The sequence below is a fragment of the Corvus moneduloides genome, chromosome Z, assembly GCF_009650955.1.
Source record: "Corvus moneduloides isolate bCorMon1 chromosome Z, bCorMon1.pri, whole genome shotgun sequence".
NCBI lineage: Eukaryota > Metazoa > Chordata > Aves > Passeriformes > Corvidae > Corvus > Corvus moneduloides.
In genome coordinates, this window is record NC_045511.1 from 35,331,423 (window position 1) to 35,351,666 (window position 20,244).

At 40.7% G+C, this 20,244-nt stretch overlaps 1 protein-coding gene across 3 annotated transcripts in view; it reads right to left on the bottom strand.

Annotated features, from left to right (window-relative positions):
* SPIN1 (spindlin 1) overlaps positions 1–20,244 on the bottom strand; it is a 74,842-nt gene that overhangs the window by 12,747 nt on the left and 41,851 nt on the right. For all 3 annotated transcript variants that reach the window (XM_032097601.1, XM_032097602.1, XM_032097600.1), the window contains exons 2-3: positions 9,157–9,381; positions 994–1,042 (exon numbers count right to left, since the gene is read on the bottom strand). In XM_032097601.1, coding sequence (XP_031953492.1) covers positions 994–1,042; positions 9,157–9,208 — 101 coding nt within the window. In that variant the 5' untranslated portion in view covers positions 9,209–9,381. The remainder of the gene's footprint in view (positions 1–993; positions 1,043–9,156; positions 9,382–20,244) is intronic.

Here is a 20,244-nt window from a genome sequence, read left to right on the forward strand (position 1 = left end):
CCCCTAGACAAATAAATGTTTGTCTTTGCCTTCTATGAAGATAGACAAGAATGGATAATGATGAGCTGGTGGAAGGCATCAGAGTAGTTTTACATCAGGTGTTGTCTCTGGGAAACAGCTAATACTGTTAACAGTGATTAACTACATTAACTGTGGAAAATATACCTGCCAAACAAATTGCTTGTGATTGATGCACACTATATGACTTTACACTTACAAACAGCTAGAAACATTTTAAGTTTCCCACTTACCCAGCTTAGATTTCTCTCACCACATATAGCCAGATATGGAATCTTGCTGTATGACACTAAGACCAATTATATCAAGGTTACTTTCACACAGCTACTCACCAGTGTTCAGCTGCTACTATCAAGGTACTTTCACACAGCTACTCACCAGTGTTCAGCTGCTACTATTTAAAATGTTGTAGATGGAAAAATACATGCCATGAAAGTGTAGCAAAAGCAGGTATCCTTCCTTCACATACTAACAGCAGCTTCCTTACAGAAGTATTTCAGTACATTCTTTATTTTTAAAAAATGAAAAATCTTTTCCACCACTACGGTTACAGTGCATACATGATTAGATATATGTAAGATTCCTTACCAACTGGGTTCTTACTAAGCATGATTTGCAGGTTTTTTGACCTGGTGACTGCATGAACTCTGTGCCAGAGAACAGACATCCTACAGTAGATGTGGCTAACTTCAGGCTTGAAAGACCTTCTCTACAGATTCCAGAAAGAATTTCAAAATTGTATTCAAGAAAGATACAATGTTAACAGTCAAAACAATGTTTAAAACTTCATCTGTGGGGCTTTCTTTCCTACTACCCTCCTGAAAGAATTAAAAGTCTGACTCTACACACATATACAGACTGAATATTATTCCACAATTTTTAAGAACAAACTGAGTGGAACAATACAGATATATTTCTAGAACAGTACTTCCAGTTACTGAGAGCTATTCTTTAGTAAATACATTAACAACTTACTTGTGGGAAGTTCTTTTCTTCATCATGCTGGCAGACACTCCTGCATGACCTACAATATAAAAGATGTTGGAATTATTGAAAAATAATTTAAAAACTTACATTAAAGCCTTCATATTAAATGTCAAAATGTAAAGAATCCAAACACTTCATGTTATGACTGATCAGTGACCTGCTACAATGGGAAAAGGCTCTAGAGAGATAGACATGGACTATGTGCACATGAAGCTGTGGTGAGCTGACCCTGGCTGGATGCCAGGTGCCCACCAAAGATGCTCTATCTCTTCTCTCAGCTGGAAAGGGGAGAGAAAAGACAACCAAAGGTTCCTGGCTCAAGAGAGGGACAGAGAGGCATTACTCACCAATTACCCTCACAGGCAAACCAGGCTTGACTCGGGGAGTATTAATTTATTACCAATCAAGTCAGAGTAAGATAAATAATGCCAAATCTTAAAAATACCTTCCCCTCAGCTCTCCCTTTTTCTTGGGTCTAACTTCACTCCCAATTTTTTTCTACTTCCTCTCTCCCAGGTAGCACAAGGGGACGGGGAATGAAAGTGCAGTCAGTTAATCACACGTGTCTGCTACTTCTTTCTTTCTTCTCAGGGTTAGGGTTAGCTCTCCCTCCTCAGGTGGAGGACGCCTCTCACTCTTCCCCTGCTGCAGTGTGGGGTCCCTCCCAGAGCAGACAGTCCTCCGAAGTTCTCCAACGTGAATCCTTCTCAGGGGCTACAGTTCTTCACAAACAGCTCCAGCATGGCTCTCTTCCACAGTGTGCCATCCTTCTGGACCAGGCTGCTCTGTAGTGGGTCCCCCACAGGGTCACAATTCCGGACAGCAAACCTGCTCCAGTGTGGGCTCTTCTCTCATGGGGCCACAGGTCCTGCCAGGAAATCTGCTCCAGTGCAGACTTCCTGCAGGTTCACAGATTCCTTCCATCACATCCACTTGCCCCAGTGCAGGGTCTCCCAATGGACTGCAGGAGCACAGCTGCTTCACCATGAGCATCACCACAGGCTGCACGGGAACCTCAGCTCCAGTCCCTGGAGCACCTCCTTCCCCTTCCTTCTGCACTGACCTTGGTGTTTGCAGGGCTGCTACTCTCACACAGTTTCACTCCTCTCCTGCAATTGCTGCGGGGCAGAATCTTTCCCCCATTCGTAAATACAGTATTCCAGTGGCATTTCCATCATCACTGTTTGGCTCAGCCAATGGCGGGTCCATCTTGGAGCCAGCTGGCATTGGCTCTGTTGGACACAAGAGAAGCTTCTCGCTGCTTCTCAAAGAAGTTACCCTTGCACCCTCCTGGTACCTTGCCATGCAAACCCAACACAAAAGCTCAGTGATGAACATAAAGAGTGACTGACAGCAACTATTAAAATGAAAGTTGAATTAAACACAACAGGGACAGTAGTTGACATGGTCAATCAGCAACAATAGGGAATCAACAGGCTGTTTTAAACTTTCATCCTTCAGTTAATAAAAGGAGATGCAAATACACATCTTCCTGAGTTAGCCAGACCAGCACTACCCAACAGAGCACATAAAAATCTAACAATAAACAAGATTTTTACAGACGGAAGAACACTGGACTCGACCCAGTGATAATTTGGGATGAATGTGAAAAATGGAAAGCTTTTAATAAGATGAAATGAGTAAATGGGAAATCAGGCTTCTGCTGGTTGTTAGAAAGCCACTCACGAGCAGCCATGAAGAATTCAGCAGAGGAAATACGCAAGAACAAAATGACAGAAAAACAATTTTAAAAGATAACGTATATAAAAGGTGATGTGCACAGCTAAAAAAATCAAAATTAGTTCTTAGAATGAAAACTGCACCTCAGATTACAGCCAATGGCCACGTGCATAAGGAATCATTTCCTAGGGCTGACTGAAACAGCCCCTGTTAAAATGATGGCTGATGGTGACTACATGGCCAGAAGATACCTGGCTTGATCCTGATTTCTGCCTGTCTTGCTCACTGTAATGGTTTTGAATGCTATGGATTTAAATTTCTTCACAGTAGCTTGTTTTGGGCTTTTTGGATTTTTTGCTTCTTGTTTGCCATATCTAAAACAATCTGGTCACAATGCTGGACTGACCCGTGTGTAACTCTTAATGCCTTGTGTTTATATACAAACATGCCTAGAATCTTAACTAGGACTGCTTGAATGAACACCTACAGAGAAATGTTTTAATTTCTCTATAGGCCTAAACAAACCAATTCTTTTAAATTCAGTTATGCATGTTCCAAGCATAACTGGAATTATATATGTATTGAAAACTTTCACTATATTAACAGAATCACAAAGGAGCCAAGCCATGACAGTATCATTAACGTTCCAAGTCTTCACGAATATTCTACTATTTTCATTTTTATATGAAAACTTTAAGAGGGTATATACAAAGCTACAGAAATGGCAGAATTCATATAATTAATTAATAATTAAAATAATCTTCTATTTAGTATAATCAAGCTTGCATCAGATCTTCAAGAACCTGTACTTTCAACAGCAATGATATCTGAAATGTTGCATTTTAAAAATTAAGCCCTGTGTGTCAATTACTGCAGTAAAGATCCTACTTACATTTTTGACTGTTACAAAACCAAATAATTAAACTGAGTATTTGTAAGAACTTAGCTGGAAAAACAAAAGCAGCATCACAAAAGTTTGACTGGAAACCTGTAAGACTTTAGGACTTTATTACACCCTATAAAAAAAGCTGTCTACGCATACTGTCAGTTACCTCTTTGTATATAAGGTGGCTGTGTTCTACTAATACGCAATATAATAAAACACATTTTATTAAAAATATGGTGGTGTTTTATTAAAATGAAGTAATTTCTTAAAATCCAAGAACTGTCCTTACAAAATAGAGAAACTTCATCACCAGAAGATGAATACATGTAGTCTACATTTTACATTTCTGGCTAATGAGAGAAAAGTAAGATTTTGGCTAAATTAGCTCAAGTAAAAACACAATGAAACAACAGAATGCTGCAGCACAAGAATTTGCTTTCTGCCCTCTGCTCAAGGACTTGGGAACCTGGGAGTAAGAAAGGAGGTATGAAGCATTTACCTTCCAAAGTCAAGAACAGAAGCACTAGACCTACACAGAAGGAAGATTTACTACAGCGTTTGCCATAAGTAGAGAGGAGAAGCCATGATGACCTCCAGGAATGGGATTTTGCTGTTTACTAACTTCTCACCTTGGGATCTTCAGATCTTTGATCAAAGATTCAGCTTGTTCACTGATGTAATGAGCTCTATACCAAAGACAACACAGACTAAGTACTACTCATCATCTTAAGTCAGGCAGTATCTTAAGAGAGCTCCCAGTTTAAAACATGAAGTAACGGCGTTTGGATGTTTAATACAAATATCAATAGCAAGTATTTGAAGATCCTAAGTTAAATGCACCCTTGTACCAACCAGATGCCTATCTGCCACAATTTGCCCTCCTAATTTGCACTGTGTGAATTCAGACAGGTCTCAAGGAGATGTAAACTGCTTTTAAGGATGTATTAGGTTACACTACTGAATTGCTTGGCTATACAATTGCAAAAACTGCAACAAGAGTTTCTGTCCTTTAAAGCCTCTCTGGACAGGGGACAGAACAGCGCAGAATCCTTATATTTAACATATTCTAGTGAGAAGGTCAAAATCAGAATTATCCGCCTCCTGAATCTTTCTTGGTCCGTAAGAATGGAGCAGCGGGACATGACCCAGCCATGGGCACTCACAGCCCAGAGAGCCAAACGTGTCCTGGGCTGCATCCAAAGCAGTGTGGGCAGCAGGGGAGGGAGGGGATTCTGCCCCTCTGCTCTGCTCTGGTGAGACCCCACCTGGAACACTGCATCCAGCTTTGGGGTCCTCAGCACTGAACAGACCTGCTGGAATGAGGTCAGAGGAAAGCCATGAAGATGGCTGAAGGGCTGGAGTACCTCCTGAAGGAGGAAAGGCTGAGAGTTGCGATTGTTTGGCCTGAAGAAGAGATGGCTCTGATGATACCTTATTGCAGCCTTCCAGTATGTGAAGGGGGCCTAGAAGAAAGATGGGGACACATTTCTTAGCAGGACCTGTTACAACAGGATATGGGGTAATGATTTTAAAATGGAGAAGATTAGATATAAGAAAGAAGATTTTTTACACTGAGTGTGGTAAACACTAGCCCAGGTTGCCCAGGGGTGGTGGTTGCCCCATCCCTGGAAGTGTCCAGGAGCAAGTTGGATGGGGCTCAAAGCAACCTGATCTAGTTGAACATGTCCCCACTAATTGCAGGAGTTGTACAAGATGACCTTCAAAAGGTCCCATCCATATCAAACTATTTTATTATTTTATGACATTAGAGCACAGAAACATATTTTTTGTAATAGAAAGTGAACACAAACTCCAGCTTCCAGACAAGAGCAACAGAATTAAGTATTCAATTGTCATATGGTCTCTTGCATTTTCTGAGGCTCGTTCATTCTCAACAAACCCTTAAAATTCAACAGCAAAACTAGAAACCACGTTTCTGAATATTTCTACTTTACTCTGGGCAAAGATAAAGAAATAGGGTATAACAAGACTAAAATAATCATTCAGGATGTTGGCTTCAAGGGAAATACGCATATCATTTCAGCTGGGGCTATAGGAGAATAGGAAGAAGGATGGGAGAAAGCTACTGGCAATGTTTTTGCTATTGTGACATGAGTTGGTACCCTCCATGCAATTCATGGAAATCAGACAGGCTCTTCAAAAAACAGCAACAATATTTTACTTCTCTGAATACATCCCATGTTTACAACACGCAGCAAAACCTACATGTTTTTAAGTTGCATCCCAGAATCTTCCGTGGGAACAGCAGTAATTCCACTCTGTATCTGGAGACTCTTTCAGAATTACTTTCAGGGACCTAACAAACACTTCAGTGTGCTGATTCACAGCCAGTACTGCTCAACCTCAACTTAAAAGAGTTTGAAGAAGGGAGGTCTTTCAATTGAAGTAGGTCAGAAGTAGAGACATAAACCAAATTCTAACTCTGCAGAAAGACTTCACTGCAATTCTAAGCAATTCACATCCATGATCTCTTTTCTTAGTTCGTAAAGACAATACTAAAACAATTTACACTTGCTTTTAAGGGTGAAAAAACTACAAATGCTCATATATAACTTAATAGTTATATGTTCATATATATGTTAAAAGTTTTCTTTACTAAGAAAGTACTTTTATGTTTTCAAACCATCCAGTAAAGGCATTACAATTGCTCCTGACCATCATGCAGTTTGGTAGGATTCTGTACCAGGAGAACACTGCTAAGACTCCAGATGACCATGTCTTTAACTTACACAGCATTAAACAGGTGATCATTAGATTTAAAAGGCTCAATTGTGTTAACACAGGGGTAATCACATCTTACAATCAATTATACTGTATATTAATTTTTTTTAAAAATCTGTATTTCTCCTATATTTGGGACAGCAATACACTAATTAGAGACAGGCAGGCACATCACCAAGAGTACCTTGTCTGATTCACTCAAACTGTATCGTGGAAAGCAACTCTATGCTTTGACAAACTCCTAGAGTCTGTAGCCATGTACTCTTCTGTTGTGTAAAAATTACAAGTCTAGCTTTCCTTCTTTTCTCCACCTTCAATCCTACCCTTTGTTTCCCAAAAAGGAACTATGTACAAAGTATATTTCCCAGAGAGAGAGACTTCAAAAGCCTAGTTATTATAAATAACATGTACCTCTTCCTTTACACCCACTTCACAACACATAAAAGCACTTCCTTCCTAGGCAAACAAACAGGACAGCTGAAAATCAGCTTTGTTAAACATGCTACCAACCTGTAGTGTCACTGATTGGTAAGTCTCTACAACACGATGAAATCAAGGCCAGTTGAAAAATGTTTTGTTAATGCACTAAATTTTGCCCTGTATGAATACCTGACATTACCACTGGTTTATCTCTACCTCCAGATTGTTTTTTGCAGTCCTCCTAGAGACCAGAAATGTTATGATTTTACAGTATTAACATTATCCAATATAAAATACAAAGACTATTTCCACTCTTTCTTTGTATCTTTTTCTTTTACTGTATCTTTTTCTTTTACTCTTTTTTCCTTCTGAGTAAGACTACATTACTGCTTTATTATCCAATCCCAGATGATAGCAATTTTATAAGCAAGACTTAAAATCCCAATTTCTACTTAGGATGTAGCTACTCTGGAAGACTATTGTGGTTCATAAAGTTCCTTGGCAAGTGGCAACCATCTTTAAAAAAGGAAGGCAATAAATTTGTATTCATAATGCTGTAAAGCTCAGTAAATCCTATTTAAAAGTTACTTCTTAATTTTCTTTTTTTACAGCTGTTCTAGGTAATCTCACAGACCCTCTTAAGGGTTCAGTCCTAAGATGGGGGAAGGGACTTTTCACTAGATCCGGTTGCTTAATATCCCTTTGAACATGACCATAAACATTTCCAACAAGGAGTCACTCATATATAGGTAACCTGTTCCTGTGTTTCACCATATACATCATAAAAAATTTCTTCTGTATACTCAAACCTAACTGTACTCTCTTTCTGTTTAAGACAATTACCCCATGTACTGTCACTGAAGGCCTTGGAAAATAGCCTCTCTCTGTCTTTCTCATAAGCCCCACTTAAAAATTAAAAAGTTGTACTGCCTGGAGCCTCTTCTCCAGGCTGAACAACAACTCTCAGCCTTTTCTCATATGACAGGAGCTCCAGTCCTTTGGTCACTCATGGCCATCCTCTGGACCTATTCTCTTTCAGTTTGAAGCCATTTCCCCTTGTCCTGTCATTATGAGCTTGTAAATAGTTCCTCTCCAGTTTCAAGTCCCCTTCAGGTACTGCAGGCCATAATTAGGTCACCCTGGAGCCTTCTCTCTCTCCAGGCTGAACAACCGCAGCTCCTGCAACCTCTGCTCATAGGAGAGGTGCTCCAGGCCTTGTATCGTCTTCATGGCCCTCCTTTGGACTCACTCCAACTGGTCTACATCATTCTTATGTTAGGGACCCCAGAGCTGGATGGTGTCTCACTGGAGTGGACTAGAGAGGCAATAACACCTCCCTCAACCTGCTGGTCATGCTGCTTTTGATGCAGCCCAGGATCTGCGAGCCTATCTGGGCTGTGAGTGTACCCTGATGGGTAACGCCGAGCTTCTCATTTGCCAACACCCCGGAGTCCTTCTTGTTGAGGCTGCTCTCAATCCATTCTTTGTCCAGGCTGTATTTGTGCTTGGAATTGCCCTGACACAGATGCACCACCTGGCACCTGGCTTTGTCAAACATCGCAAGGTATAAACCTCTCAATCTTCTCCAGGGTCCTGTGGATGGCACCCCTTCCCTCCAGCATGCTAATGGCAACACACAGCTTGGTGTCATCAGCAAACTTGCTGAGAGTGCACCCAATTCCCACTGTCCCTACCACTGAATAAGATGTTAAACAATGCTGCTCCCAATACTGACACCTGAGAAATTCCACTCATCACTGTCTCAATTTGGTCACTTAACCAAGTGTAACTTCGTACTGGATCTCTCCTTTGAAACCTGTAATTGTTACTTGAAAGGTAACTGTATTACCTTTGGAATCAGTACATGTTTCAAATAAGTGATAGCACATTTTAACACAGTCCCAGGTAAAATACAAGCTTGAAATTTTCCAAAGGGTGAAATCCTCCAGTATCAGTTGTTTCAATTTTTAATGAATCAGACAAGTATTTGAAAGCACCAGAATGGTCTATTCTATTGCTTGGGTATTTTAAAAATTAACTGAGCTTTCCCAATTACATTGTCAGTTGGTTGGTTTCTCAAGAATTTCATAAACACTCCAATTCACAATGGTTGGTGATAAAAAATATGTTGTTTTCCCCACAAAGGTCACTGGTTAATAACTTTTGACACAACACAAAATAGTAAGGTCAGATCTGTACTGCTAAATTTACATTTGTTTTTTCAATCCATGATCTTCTAGAACAAAAGCAAATTTTCTTTTAAAACAAGAATGACATTTGCATTTTTAAGCTGTATTCCAGAATCTTCTGTGGGAAAATAATTAACATCTGCAGAAAATCATTTACATATTTAAAAAGTCAATAAAGTAAGAACACTTTTTATCCATTAAAAGCAAAGAAAAGCACCATAAAGAACACCTCACCTGCATCAGCTCTGGACCGCTGACCTGGTGATTTTCCAAATGGGGTCTTCATTCATCTGTGTTTAAGTGAGCAGCAAAGCTGCTGGACTAGGGTGAAAATCCAGTTCGTTTCAACTTCCAGGATATCTTATTAGTCTTAGGATGAGACAACCACTTATAATCCACCATTCAATCAAGAACTTCTCCTTCCTCAAATGTAGAAGATGCACTTTCAATTACAGTACTCTGAAAAACAAAACAGGTGGAGTGTAAGTAGCGTGAAACAAAAATATTCTATCTTAACCAAGTCTCACTTTAATGCTTGTTTTCATACGCAATAGCATATTCCTTCACATTCTGTTATTCTGAAAACATTCAGCAGTATATGGCCAAACAAACACAAGGGCTGCTACTTTTATGTCCTAGTTACAGTAAAGTTCCACCACATCACTATGTCAATTACATAGAGAAAAAAGCTTCTTAAAAACCATTGAGCTTAACATATGGGAGAATGACTACTAACTTAGAAGAAACTGTACTACCTTTACCAGGGTAAAGCACAAATCAACTCTTTCCATTGGTTAGAAATAATGTGCTCCCACTCACATAGCAGAATAACTTTGCTTCACAGAAGTTTAAAAAAGCCTTGTTGAAAAAAATGCAACACGAAAGGTTTTACAAATACTGATTCCACTGCAATGACTGCTCAAGCCAGCAATTTGTTGAGTAGGTCGACAGTTCACAGATCTGATGATTCATAAATCTGTTTAAGTTTCTGGCAATTCTCTCTACCTAAGCTCATCAAATTCCTAAAGCATTTTGTCATCACATTCCTCTAGATGAGGGAGGCAACTGAGAACAACCTTTTAATGCCCTTTTCAAGAATTAATTACAGAAATTTTTGACCGTGTGAAAAAAATCAAAGCATTATAGGTGAACTTATTTCAGAGTAACATTTTTGGGCCAGACACATTTGTTCACTACTTCAGTGTTGCCCACAACTAAGGCAAGTGAGATCAGATAATTTCCTTAAGAAATGTCACTGCTCATCTGTGAGAGAGACATGGCCTCTCTATTCTGTGAGACAGCACTGTCTTCTCTCTTTTACTTCAGTTTTGGAAGCTGTTGTCAATTTTCATACAGGGGTTAAAACCAGAAGAATGCCCTTAACTAGTGATCCAGCAGAGGAAAAATTGTAGCTTAAGCTTGTCCCTTACTGAATAAGGGAACATACAGGTTTTAGCATACCTTGAGGTATGGTAAAACTGTTACACAGAAAAATGCGTTTACATCTAACACTTGACAATTCTTTCATGAATTGTACCCACTGACTTCTAGGAACAATACAGCAACTAAGAGCAATACACCTAGGAAAAAGTGGCAACAGGGAGACAAACATTCAGTCATCTGCAGTTTTTAGAAAGAACTAACTTAAGACATTCACAGTCAGGAATTCTTAAGAACTTATGAAATTAAAAAAAATATTTACAGAACTTACTAGTTTTTCTACATTTCATCTCTTCCTGAAATTTACCAGTATATACCCAACAATGCTAAATGATACCAGGGCAACTATATTCAACAATATTCTAATAGGAAGCAATTAGCTTGCTTAACTACTTTACTGGAAACAGCATAAGGATGATCTTTTTCTACGGAACTCAGACTCATTTTCCTATGGATTAAAACACATTAATACAGAAGCATCACAGATTATGAAAAACCAACTCTGAATTCTTAGCACTGCTGTAATATACTACTATACTCAGTCTCACAGGTACAACACAAACATTCAAGAGATCAACTATTTTCCTCCAGAAAAGCTATTAGTTCAGAAGTAACCGTAATCTTGTATTATATCTTCTGATCTAAAAAAACCCACAAAACTAAACAAAAAATCCCTCCAAAACATAAACCGAACCATCATCACCACCTCCACAAATACACAAAATGGGAAAATTCTTCAAATTTAGAAAGTAATACACCCTTTTACAATAAGCTGTTGAACTGCTATTCATGTAACACCTGTATTATACACTTCCCCCTCCCAGGATTTACAATTCATAGTAAAAATAAAAAGTACTAGGTATTTTGATTGCATTGCTTATGTAGTTGTGTACAAAAATAATTAAGACATCACAAAATATATTGTTTTCTACCAGTTAATTTTTCATAATAGAATATCCCCAATCATTACTATGCCCCAAATTTGAAATCATGCTTCAGAAACAGAAAATTTATTTCTAATCCTTTTAAAGTTACAATTTGTTTGCTAGCACTTAATAATAAAGTGCTTCACTGTGCTCTCTGAAGCTATGGATGGACACAAGGCTACTGAAGTTAAAACCTGATCCAGCAGTGTAAACTGACTTTCTAGAAACTAAGCCCGTAACTGTTACTAGTTCAAAACCTTACTGAAGAACTAAGTTGTGCTTTCCTAAAACCAGCATTCTGAATTCAATTTACATACCAGTTGCATAGTGACAGTTTTGAAGATGATAATAATAAGGAGGCATAGAACCTGATTTTCTGAAAATAAATTGATATACTTTAAGAACACTTTGAATTTTTAAAAATATGTAAATAAGTCTTACTTACTTGATTAAAAATACACCAAACCCTGTAAAATTTAGGGTTCTTAAATGTGATAAATGACAAAACATCAGACTTAATGCCATTATGCAAATATCTTGATCTCCTACTATGGAAAATCATCAAGAAAAAAACCTGACTCACAAAATGAAAACTCTTCTATTTCAAGTCCCAAGAAATGTCATGTTTCATATAAAGGTAGGAAACACAAAATCAAAACATGCATCTGATGCACTCAGAGTTGCAATAAGCTGTTAAGAAAGAGCAGATACTTCTTGTTTGGCTATACGTAAGATGACCTATGAAACAATCAACTTTTTAGAGGTATTCTGTTGATAGCAGCCGATACAGTAAATCCAACATAAGTAGGGGTTTTTTGGATACAAAGTGACACATCCAAAGCAAGCTAGACTAGTACAGACTGCCAGTAACTTTCAGAAGAGAAGTGCCACTGCCTACTTGTCAGACACCCATTTCCCCAACACCCAACAGCACAGGTCACCATCAGTGCAGCTGCAGGTTTCACTTAAAAAACAGACAAGTTCTGACTTGTGAGCTGCTACTCACCAGCCCACGTGTGCTGCTCATCTGCTTTTACAAGCCTTTCCACACAAAAGTATACTTTAGGAAAAAAAAAAAAAAGTGGAAATTAGATGACTCCTTTGTCTGATAGTGGCCTAATTATTGTGGAGTGTTTCAGAGACTATTAAGTGTTATAAAAACACTAGCATTACAAACTGTCAATCATACCAGTTTTATATGAGAATAGTAGAATCATTCTATCAAAACAGGCAGAAAGATATGACATAAAGACAGAAAAAGTAAAGTGATGAAAAAATAATTTTTGCAGTATAAAGGGAAATGATGGAAAACACATCTTTCAGTTTTCACTGTGAAACATCTTAACCCTCTCTATAAACTTAGTTGTTTAGAAACATTAAAATGTTGTATGAGCTTTTAACTCCATGAAAATAAAAGTAACCACCTGAGATAATTCTCTAGCATAAATTTAGCTAACATTCATGTCTCTATTTCCATAAAACTGCATGCATTTCACTGCAACACACAGCACAATGTTGTTTACAGCATTTTTGTGAAAGCTTCATGGTTCTACTATCCACTGAAGAGGGATGTGAGCAGCACAAAACTAGTGATAATTAAAGCTGACACCAAGCCCACAATTTTAAGTGCCTTACTCCTAAACAGTGTATTTAAATTTTACCATCATGAACACAGAAGGAAGTAATTTGCTGAGGAAATGCTTTATAGGTAAAAGTTTGGAAGCAGAGGAAGGGTAATGGCATGTGTTGCTTGTATTCGGATTGTACAGTTTCTGACAAAAGTGGCAGTCTCACCTTCTCAGGTCTGTTCCAGCTGTCAGAGCCACCAGTGATTAGGCCTTCTGGCACCACCTGGTGGGCTTCAACATTTTTACTTCACTATCTACAACACTTCTCCTGCAGGCAACTCACTGAGAACTTCCACTGCTAGATGCTCAGGGGAGGACCAGCACTTCACAAGAATGTTCTGGGGAAGGAGTCATTCTAAACTGAAATGCAACAACTAGCTTCCTTGGTAAGTAACATTGTGATTTCCGTAACACAGCTCAGAGCTACTGGTACATGTTTCAGGTGAAGCAGTAGCATAGTTTGTTCCAGCACTAACAAGTTGGATGAAGCATGTCTGTTATTTAGACTCCCTAATCCTTATTATACGAGCAGAAAGGATCATTCTATGCAAGTCTTCTGCACCTGCCTTCCCAAAGATATCTCTAAATAATGGAGGGAATAAAAATACGCCAGTTTTATCTTGTTACTGTTTTTTTTCCTTCCCTAATAAAAAACTCCAAATGCTTTCCTGTGGTTCAAGAATTCAGCAACTCAAATTCCAAATTTGTTTTGAAATATTCTACCAGCTTAACCAGAATATTAGTTATTAGGAACTTCTTTTATTTTATACTAGGATTTTTGTAGGTAATAAGATCTGATGTCTGAGAAGAAAGTACAGTTACAGTACATGAAGTCTGAAGATAAAAGTGATTTGCAGCTGATAACCATGGAAAAAATACATTTCAGAATCATGTCTATGACCTGGAAGACCCCAAACCAGGGTATAACTACCTCTCCACTACGACGGCCTCTGAAGTTTCGTCTCTACCCAGAGAGGTGCTATCTACAATTGTACAGAAACAAGCAGCACTGACACACAACTGTGTGTGCACATACATAAAGACACATGTACCATGGCACAGGTACTGGCTGTATGGGGCTTTGACCTGGTCTACAGAAAGAAGTCCCTGCCCATGGCAGGGCAGTTAGACAAGATGTTCTTTAAAGGCCCCTTCCAACACGAACCACTCATGACAGAAATAAACTCACAGAATTTGAAGTTAACTCCATATTACAATGCCACAGTGATGAAACTGTAGCAGAAGCCTAGAAGAATCTGAAATTTGTGCAAACTGTGTTTAGTTGACAAGATGTCTTCAAAATTCAAGAAGCAGCACACTGCAATTTCTAATTATTTACTAAAATATTTTAGCATAAACAAGTGGGCAAGTTATTTACCATAATGAAAAACAATATTAAAAGGTTTGCTAGTAAGTTCTTGTGGTTGTAGGGAGGGGGTGGAGCTCAGAACTGATGGGCATGGCTTATATTGCTATTCTACAGTGCCTACATCATCACTGTGGGGAACAGCCTTGGGGGAAAGAAAAGATGAGTAATCCCCAGAAATGACACCACTTTGTTCACCTCTCTTCCTCAGAGAGGTTGCTGGGATCAGCTGAGTGGACCCTGCCCTCTCTTGCCACTCCTCATCCATTCCTGTCCCTCAGGAGCGTGCAGCTCTGGGTGGTGAACACAGCTGAGCCCAGTGGAATGGTGAAAAGCTGTGGTGCTGCTGGGAACCGAACCCTAGCAGAGTGAAAAGGGCAAAAGCAGTGGTGCTGGGGTGGGAAACAGCCATGGGGAACAAAGCAGTGGCAGCGGTATGATGTGAATGATCTTGCTTTCAGGGGACTGTCACTGTTTTCTGTTGTCTCAGGCTTGAGGGACAGGGAGAGCCAACTATGGGGAGTGCCTGCCATCTTGTCTTTGTCTGAGGAAACCACATGGTACTGCAGGGAGTGCCTGCCATCGTCTTTGTCCTGGCTGCCACACAGAACTACATGGAGGTGGTGCACACCCATTTTTGTGTATAAAGCACCTTCTCTTCTAGTATATTTTTGTTATTAATATTGCTGCCATTACTGTGCATTTCTTATTCCACTGCTGTTTGCTTTCCCTAAATTGTAACCTCAACCCATAGTCTCTTCCTTGGTCAGGAGGAAGGGGAGAGGCTTATTTGGAGTTTAATTTGTGGCTGGTGTCAAACCACCACATTCAGCTGGTGCCTATGGTGAGCCATGAAAGGGGTAAAGACAACTTTGATCTAAAAACCTGCGTATTAGGTACAGAACTCCCTAGCTACAGCTGCTCTATCTGTTTATGGAGGGGTGATATTTAACCCTGTATATATTCCCATACATGCTCCTCATGATGCTATTTTTTCAGAGTAGGGAGAAGGATCAGGATTGCTGTGTTGCTGTAATGTGTGGTATCAGTTTATGACATGACAACATCCGTGGCAATGAGGGTCATTTGGGATGTTGTGTTCAGTGCTGTTCAGCCATCGTGGCCTTGGCTGCTACCTCTGAGGATTCATTAATAACAGTACCCATCCTGTAGGGAGGCCAGGAGACAATGATTTTTCTCAGCCTTTCAACCCCTTTCTCCTCCTTCGGGTCTGCTACAACAGTTTTTGAGAATCTTGAATTCCATCTGGATGTTAAAGAAAGTGTATTCTAATTGCAGTGTCTGCCAAATTTCTTCAATACAGTCTAGAATAAATGAAATTTAGAATAAGAAGTCTACGCCATGTTTCAAGTCAGGATAGAGACATCCAGGGAAGTTGTTCAGAGAACTGCCCTGGAGCTGAACAGTCATGAGTAGTATAGTATGGGGCAGAAAATGAGCCAGCTTTTAAAGGAGTATGCTGTTCCAGTGGTTTAGAAGTTCATCCCTGAAAAATACAGGACCTTGATACAAGTGGCAAAATATTTGAAAGAAAAATGCTGTGACAGCTCCAGAGAGGCATGAAGTTATGCAACATGCTGGGCCCTGGCTACTACTAATCAGACACTGCACAGCACTTTCAGGGAGAGGAGAGGAAAGCAGACCAACAGGCACCAAGGCCACTCAAAGTGCAGCTGAACCAGAGAAAAAACCCATGCCAGTAGGAGTTGCTGTTCTGAAGAAAAAATTCAAGAACAAATCAATTAGCATAGTGAGGGATGAAGAAGAAACAGGACCCTCAAAACCAGAGGAAGAGACACGGCCAGACATAATCACCTGATCCCTATCCATGGGTGAGCTCTGAGATGCACAAAAAGGTTACAGCTACCACCCTGGTGAGCCCCTACTGACCTGGCTGCTTGCTGCTAGGATATCATGGCAAATGGTGCAACACTAGGCCCAGTGAAGCCAAGCAATTAGGATCCCTGTCCTAGGATGCAGGCATTGACCAGGAGATTTAGAAAAGACCAGAAACTCTCAGCCTCTGGAAGTAACTCCTGTCAAGTCTGATAGAGAGGAATCTCTGCATGGATGCATCTTTTAGTACATCAACACAAGTGGAACACCATGGACACAAGGCATCCAGTACTTCGGAGAATTAGTTGTGCTGAAGGTAATCTGTAAGGATTCAAATAATAAGTAGTCCCCTATAAATAGAGATGACATCCAGTGTACACAAAACATGTGGCAGAAGTTCCTACAGAGCGTGCTGGGGTCACATGCCAACTCACTGGCAGAGAAGTCATATAAGGAAGGAGAAAAAAAAGTGAACAATTTGGCTAACAAACTCCAGCTATATGAAGATACTATCTCCATCCCAATACAGGCCTGCATCTCATCTGTGAAATGACTGTCCAAGGACTTAACAGCAATTTAACAGGGAAATTAAAAGAGGACCAACAATTTAAAAAGGACTACCAAAAGTTTAAGGAGGAAATGTCCCATGCCCTGCCAGTACATGTAAGAGTTTCTGCTATTAGGGAGCAGGTGCTCCCCAGCTTGAGAGAGAGGGTACACACCACAAGGTAATCTGTGGTTCTACCTGCATGACAACTGAGAATACATGAGGAAGCGTGATGGAAAATCCACCTCTGCTGTAGCAGCACAGGTACCTGTGTTGAGGGGAAGGATAACCACCACATGAAACTCTGGTAAAAAATACTGCCCCGTTTCCCTTGGGCAAGTCCTCAGAGAGATTAAAAAGGCTGATGTTATTTCTGATCCTCCTGAAGGGACCTCCAGGTCATATTTACAAGAAATAACAATGACCAGACCTAGAGACGCCCTGCCTCTAAACAGGAGGCAGGGAAAGGAATAATCAGGTCTACTGGAATGTGGATCTGATGGCCTGGCACACCAGACCCATAAGAATATAAGGCTTTAGTTGGCATCAACACACCATGTACCCTGATGCCACCAAGATATATAGAGGCAGAATCCATCTCTATTTCTGGGGTGACAGGGGGATCCCAACAGCTGACTCTACCGAAAGCTGAGGTGAGCATGACTGGAAACAAATGGCAAAAACATTCCCTTAGTGTTGCAGAGCAGAATGAGTTAAATGACATGCAGGAACACGCATTCTCATGGACTAAGAATTGCTTCAGAAAAGGTACAACACCTTTCCACCCTGGCAGTACCTGGGATGGTGCATCACAGAGCAAACCGCGAGACCTCAAGCTATCAGCTTGCAAACACAGGTCAACACGTTGAATGACCTGCAAAAGTAGTTAGGTACCTGTCAACTGGGTATGGCCTCCGCTTGGCATCACCAATGAAGACCTCCAACCACTGTTTGAGTTACTAAAAGGTGACACCCATATTGCATTACCCTGGACTCTTACACCTGAGGGGCATATGGCCCTACAACATGTGGCATCAGCAATTGCTGCATGCCAAGTGGCTCGCTGTGATCCAGAATTATCTATTTTGACTATTATTTTGAACCCCAGCCAACAACCGCATGGACTGTTGTTTCAGTGGGATGACCATCTGACTGATCCCCTACTAGTTCTGGAGTGCCTGTTTCTTCCTCATGCAATGTCTAAGACTGTCATCGTGCAATATGAGATGTTTGCACAATTAATAATGAAAGTACAGAAGCACTCCTGTGCCCTTGCAGGACAGGAACCCATGGCAATTTTTGTCCCTTGTACTGCTACATACCTACTATAGCTTCAACCAACTGCTGAAATTTTTCAGATTGCCCCGGCTGCTCTCCTTGGGCAGGTTTTAGTGCATTCACCAGCACACAAATTATTTGTCACAGGATTTGTTCCCGTGCTTAAACTCAAGCACTCTGAAGCACCATTTTCAGCCCTAACAGTTTTTTCCGATGGATGAGGAAAGACACAGAAGTCTGGTTTAGTTTGGCAAAACCCGACTACAGGCCAATGGGATTCAGATATCTCAACTGTCCCTGGGTCCCCTCAAGTTGTTGAACTCACTGCAGCTGTAAGAGCTTCCTGGAAATGGCCAGAATCCTTCAATCTGGTTACAGACTCTGCATACCTTGCAGGTCTCGTAGAAAGAGCAGAAGCCTCTCTTTTACACAACCCTACCAACCCTATGTTGGCAGAACATTTATGCGAGCTGATTCGCTTATTAGATCAATGGGTCTCTCCATATTTTATTACTCATACTCGGTCACACACCACTCTTCCTGGAGAATTGGCAGAAGGCAATTGGCAAGCTAACCTGCTCACCACCTGTTGTGATAGACCCCAATACATACGAACAGGCAGGCCTTAGTCATGCTTTCTTTCATCAAAATGCAAAAGCACTGCAAAAAGACCTTTGCTTTAACTCAGCGCCAAGCTCAAGATATTATTGCTTTTTTGCCCAGATTGCCAGCGCCATAATTTTGCCTCTGTGACAACAGGAGTCAACCCCAGAGGCCTACTAAGCCCGGATATTTGACAAACTGATGTTACACACTTTCCTGAGTTTGGTCACATGAAGTATGTGCATGTGTCTGTTGACACATTTTCTGGAGCAGTTCATGCTTCCTGCCATACAGGCGAGGCCTCCTGGGACATTTGTCATCACTTTTTACAGGCATTTGCGGCTTTGGGGGTGCCTGGACAAGTAAAAACTGATAATGGCCCTGCTTACATTTCTCAGAAGCTACACTCCTCCTTTCAACGATGGGGTCTTTCACGTCACGGGCATTCCTCATTCGCCAACAGGTCAGGCCATTGTAGAGCACACCCACGCTACTTTGAAAACCTTACTGCTGCAACAGAAAGAGGGAATGCTCAGGGAAACGCCACGGAATCATTTAGCCAAAGCCTTAAATGTTTATAACTTTTATGGAGACAACCCTATAACACCTATAGTAAAGCATATTACAGCTATGAAGGAATGCATAGATACTGTAGAAAAAGCCCAGGTTCTTCTCGAGGATCCAGAAAGTAACCAAATATGAGGTCCTTATGCCCTGATAACCTGGGGAAGAGGTTATGCTTGTGTTTCCATAGGAATGGGACTCCACTGGATACCAGCTTGACTGGTGAAGCCTTATAATCCTTGTGCTGCCTCAGCGTCGTCAACTCCCAAATCTCCCAGACCCTTGGTTTCCTGTGGACCTTAGCACTTACTGTGAAAGATATGGGTACACTGACCTGTAACTAGCACACCATCTTGAGAAGGAACAAGATGACATCAGATGGGTTCAGGGAGAATGTGAAGAGCAGTATCTACAATTAGAAAATAATCCTATTCTGTGTTTAGAGTGTGCCGACCCTAGTCATCAGGCGTGGGCATTTTGTGAAGGCACCAGCTGTCATAAAAGGTGGTTTTGCAAGGCACAGCGTCGCTGAGCAAAGTGCCCTAGATGTGATCCCCTGTGCTATTCCTTTGGGAATTGTATAGCGCTCTGTGTGTGGGTGGAAATATGGTCTACTCCCACACCAGTATGTGTGGGAAAGGGACTGGTGCCCCAAATGTGATGGGCCCTTCCTTTTGCTAATTTTATGCTTAAAGGAGGAGGGTGCTTGGGGAGAGGCTACCATCCCCCCATCACCACGAGGTAATGTGTGGCTCACTCTTGCTAAGGCTTTGAACCAATCAGCACTATGCTTATCAATGGCCACACCCCAGGCACCCTTCCATAGATGTCTAGTAGGAATTCCTGTAGATGACCCACAGTGATCATGACAAAAGCCCATGGTAGGGAGCCCCACATATCCTGCAATACCTCCATGGTATCATGTATGGATAATTTCGATACTTGGGACAATCATTTACCCCTTGCCCCTTCAGAACAACAGGAACTTGAAATTCTGGGATTGATTAAGGTAGATGTCTGCATATACTTCAACTACAGACAATTAGGGAGGAAGTATAATAGTGACCCCTACTACAAGATGACTCTGGATGTTTCCCCAAGTCAATTGTTACA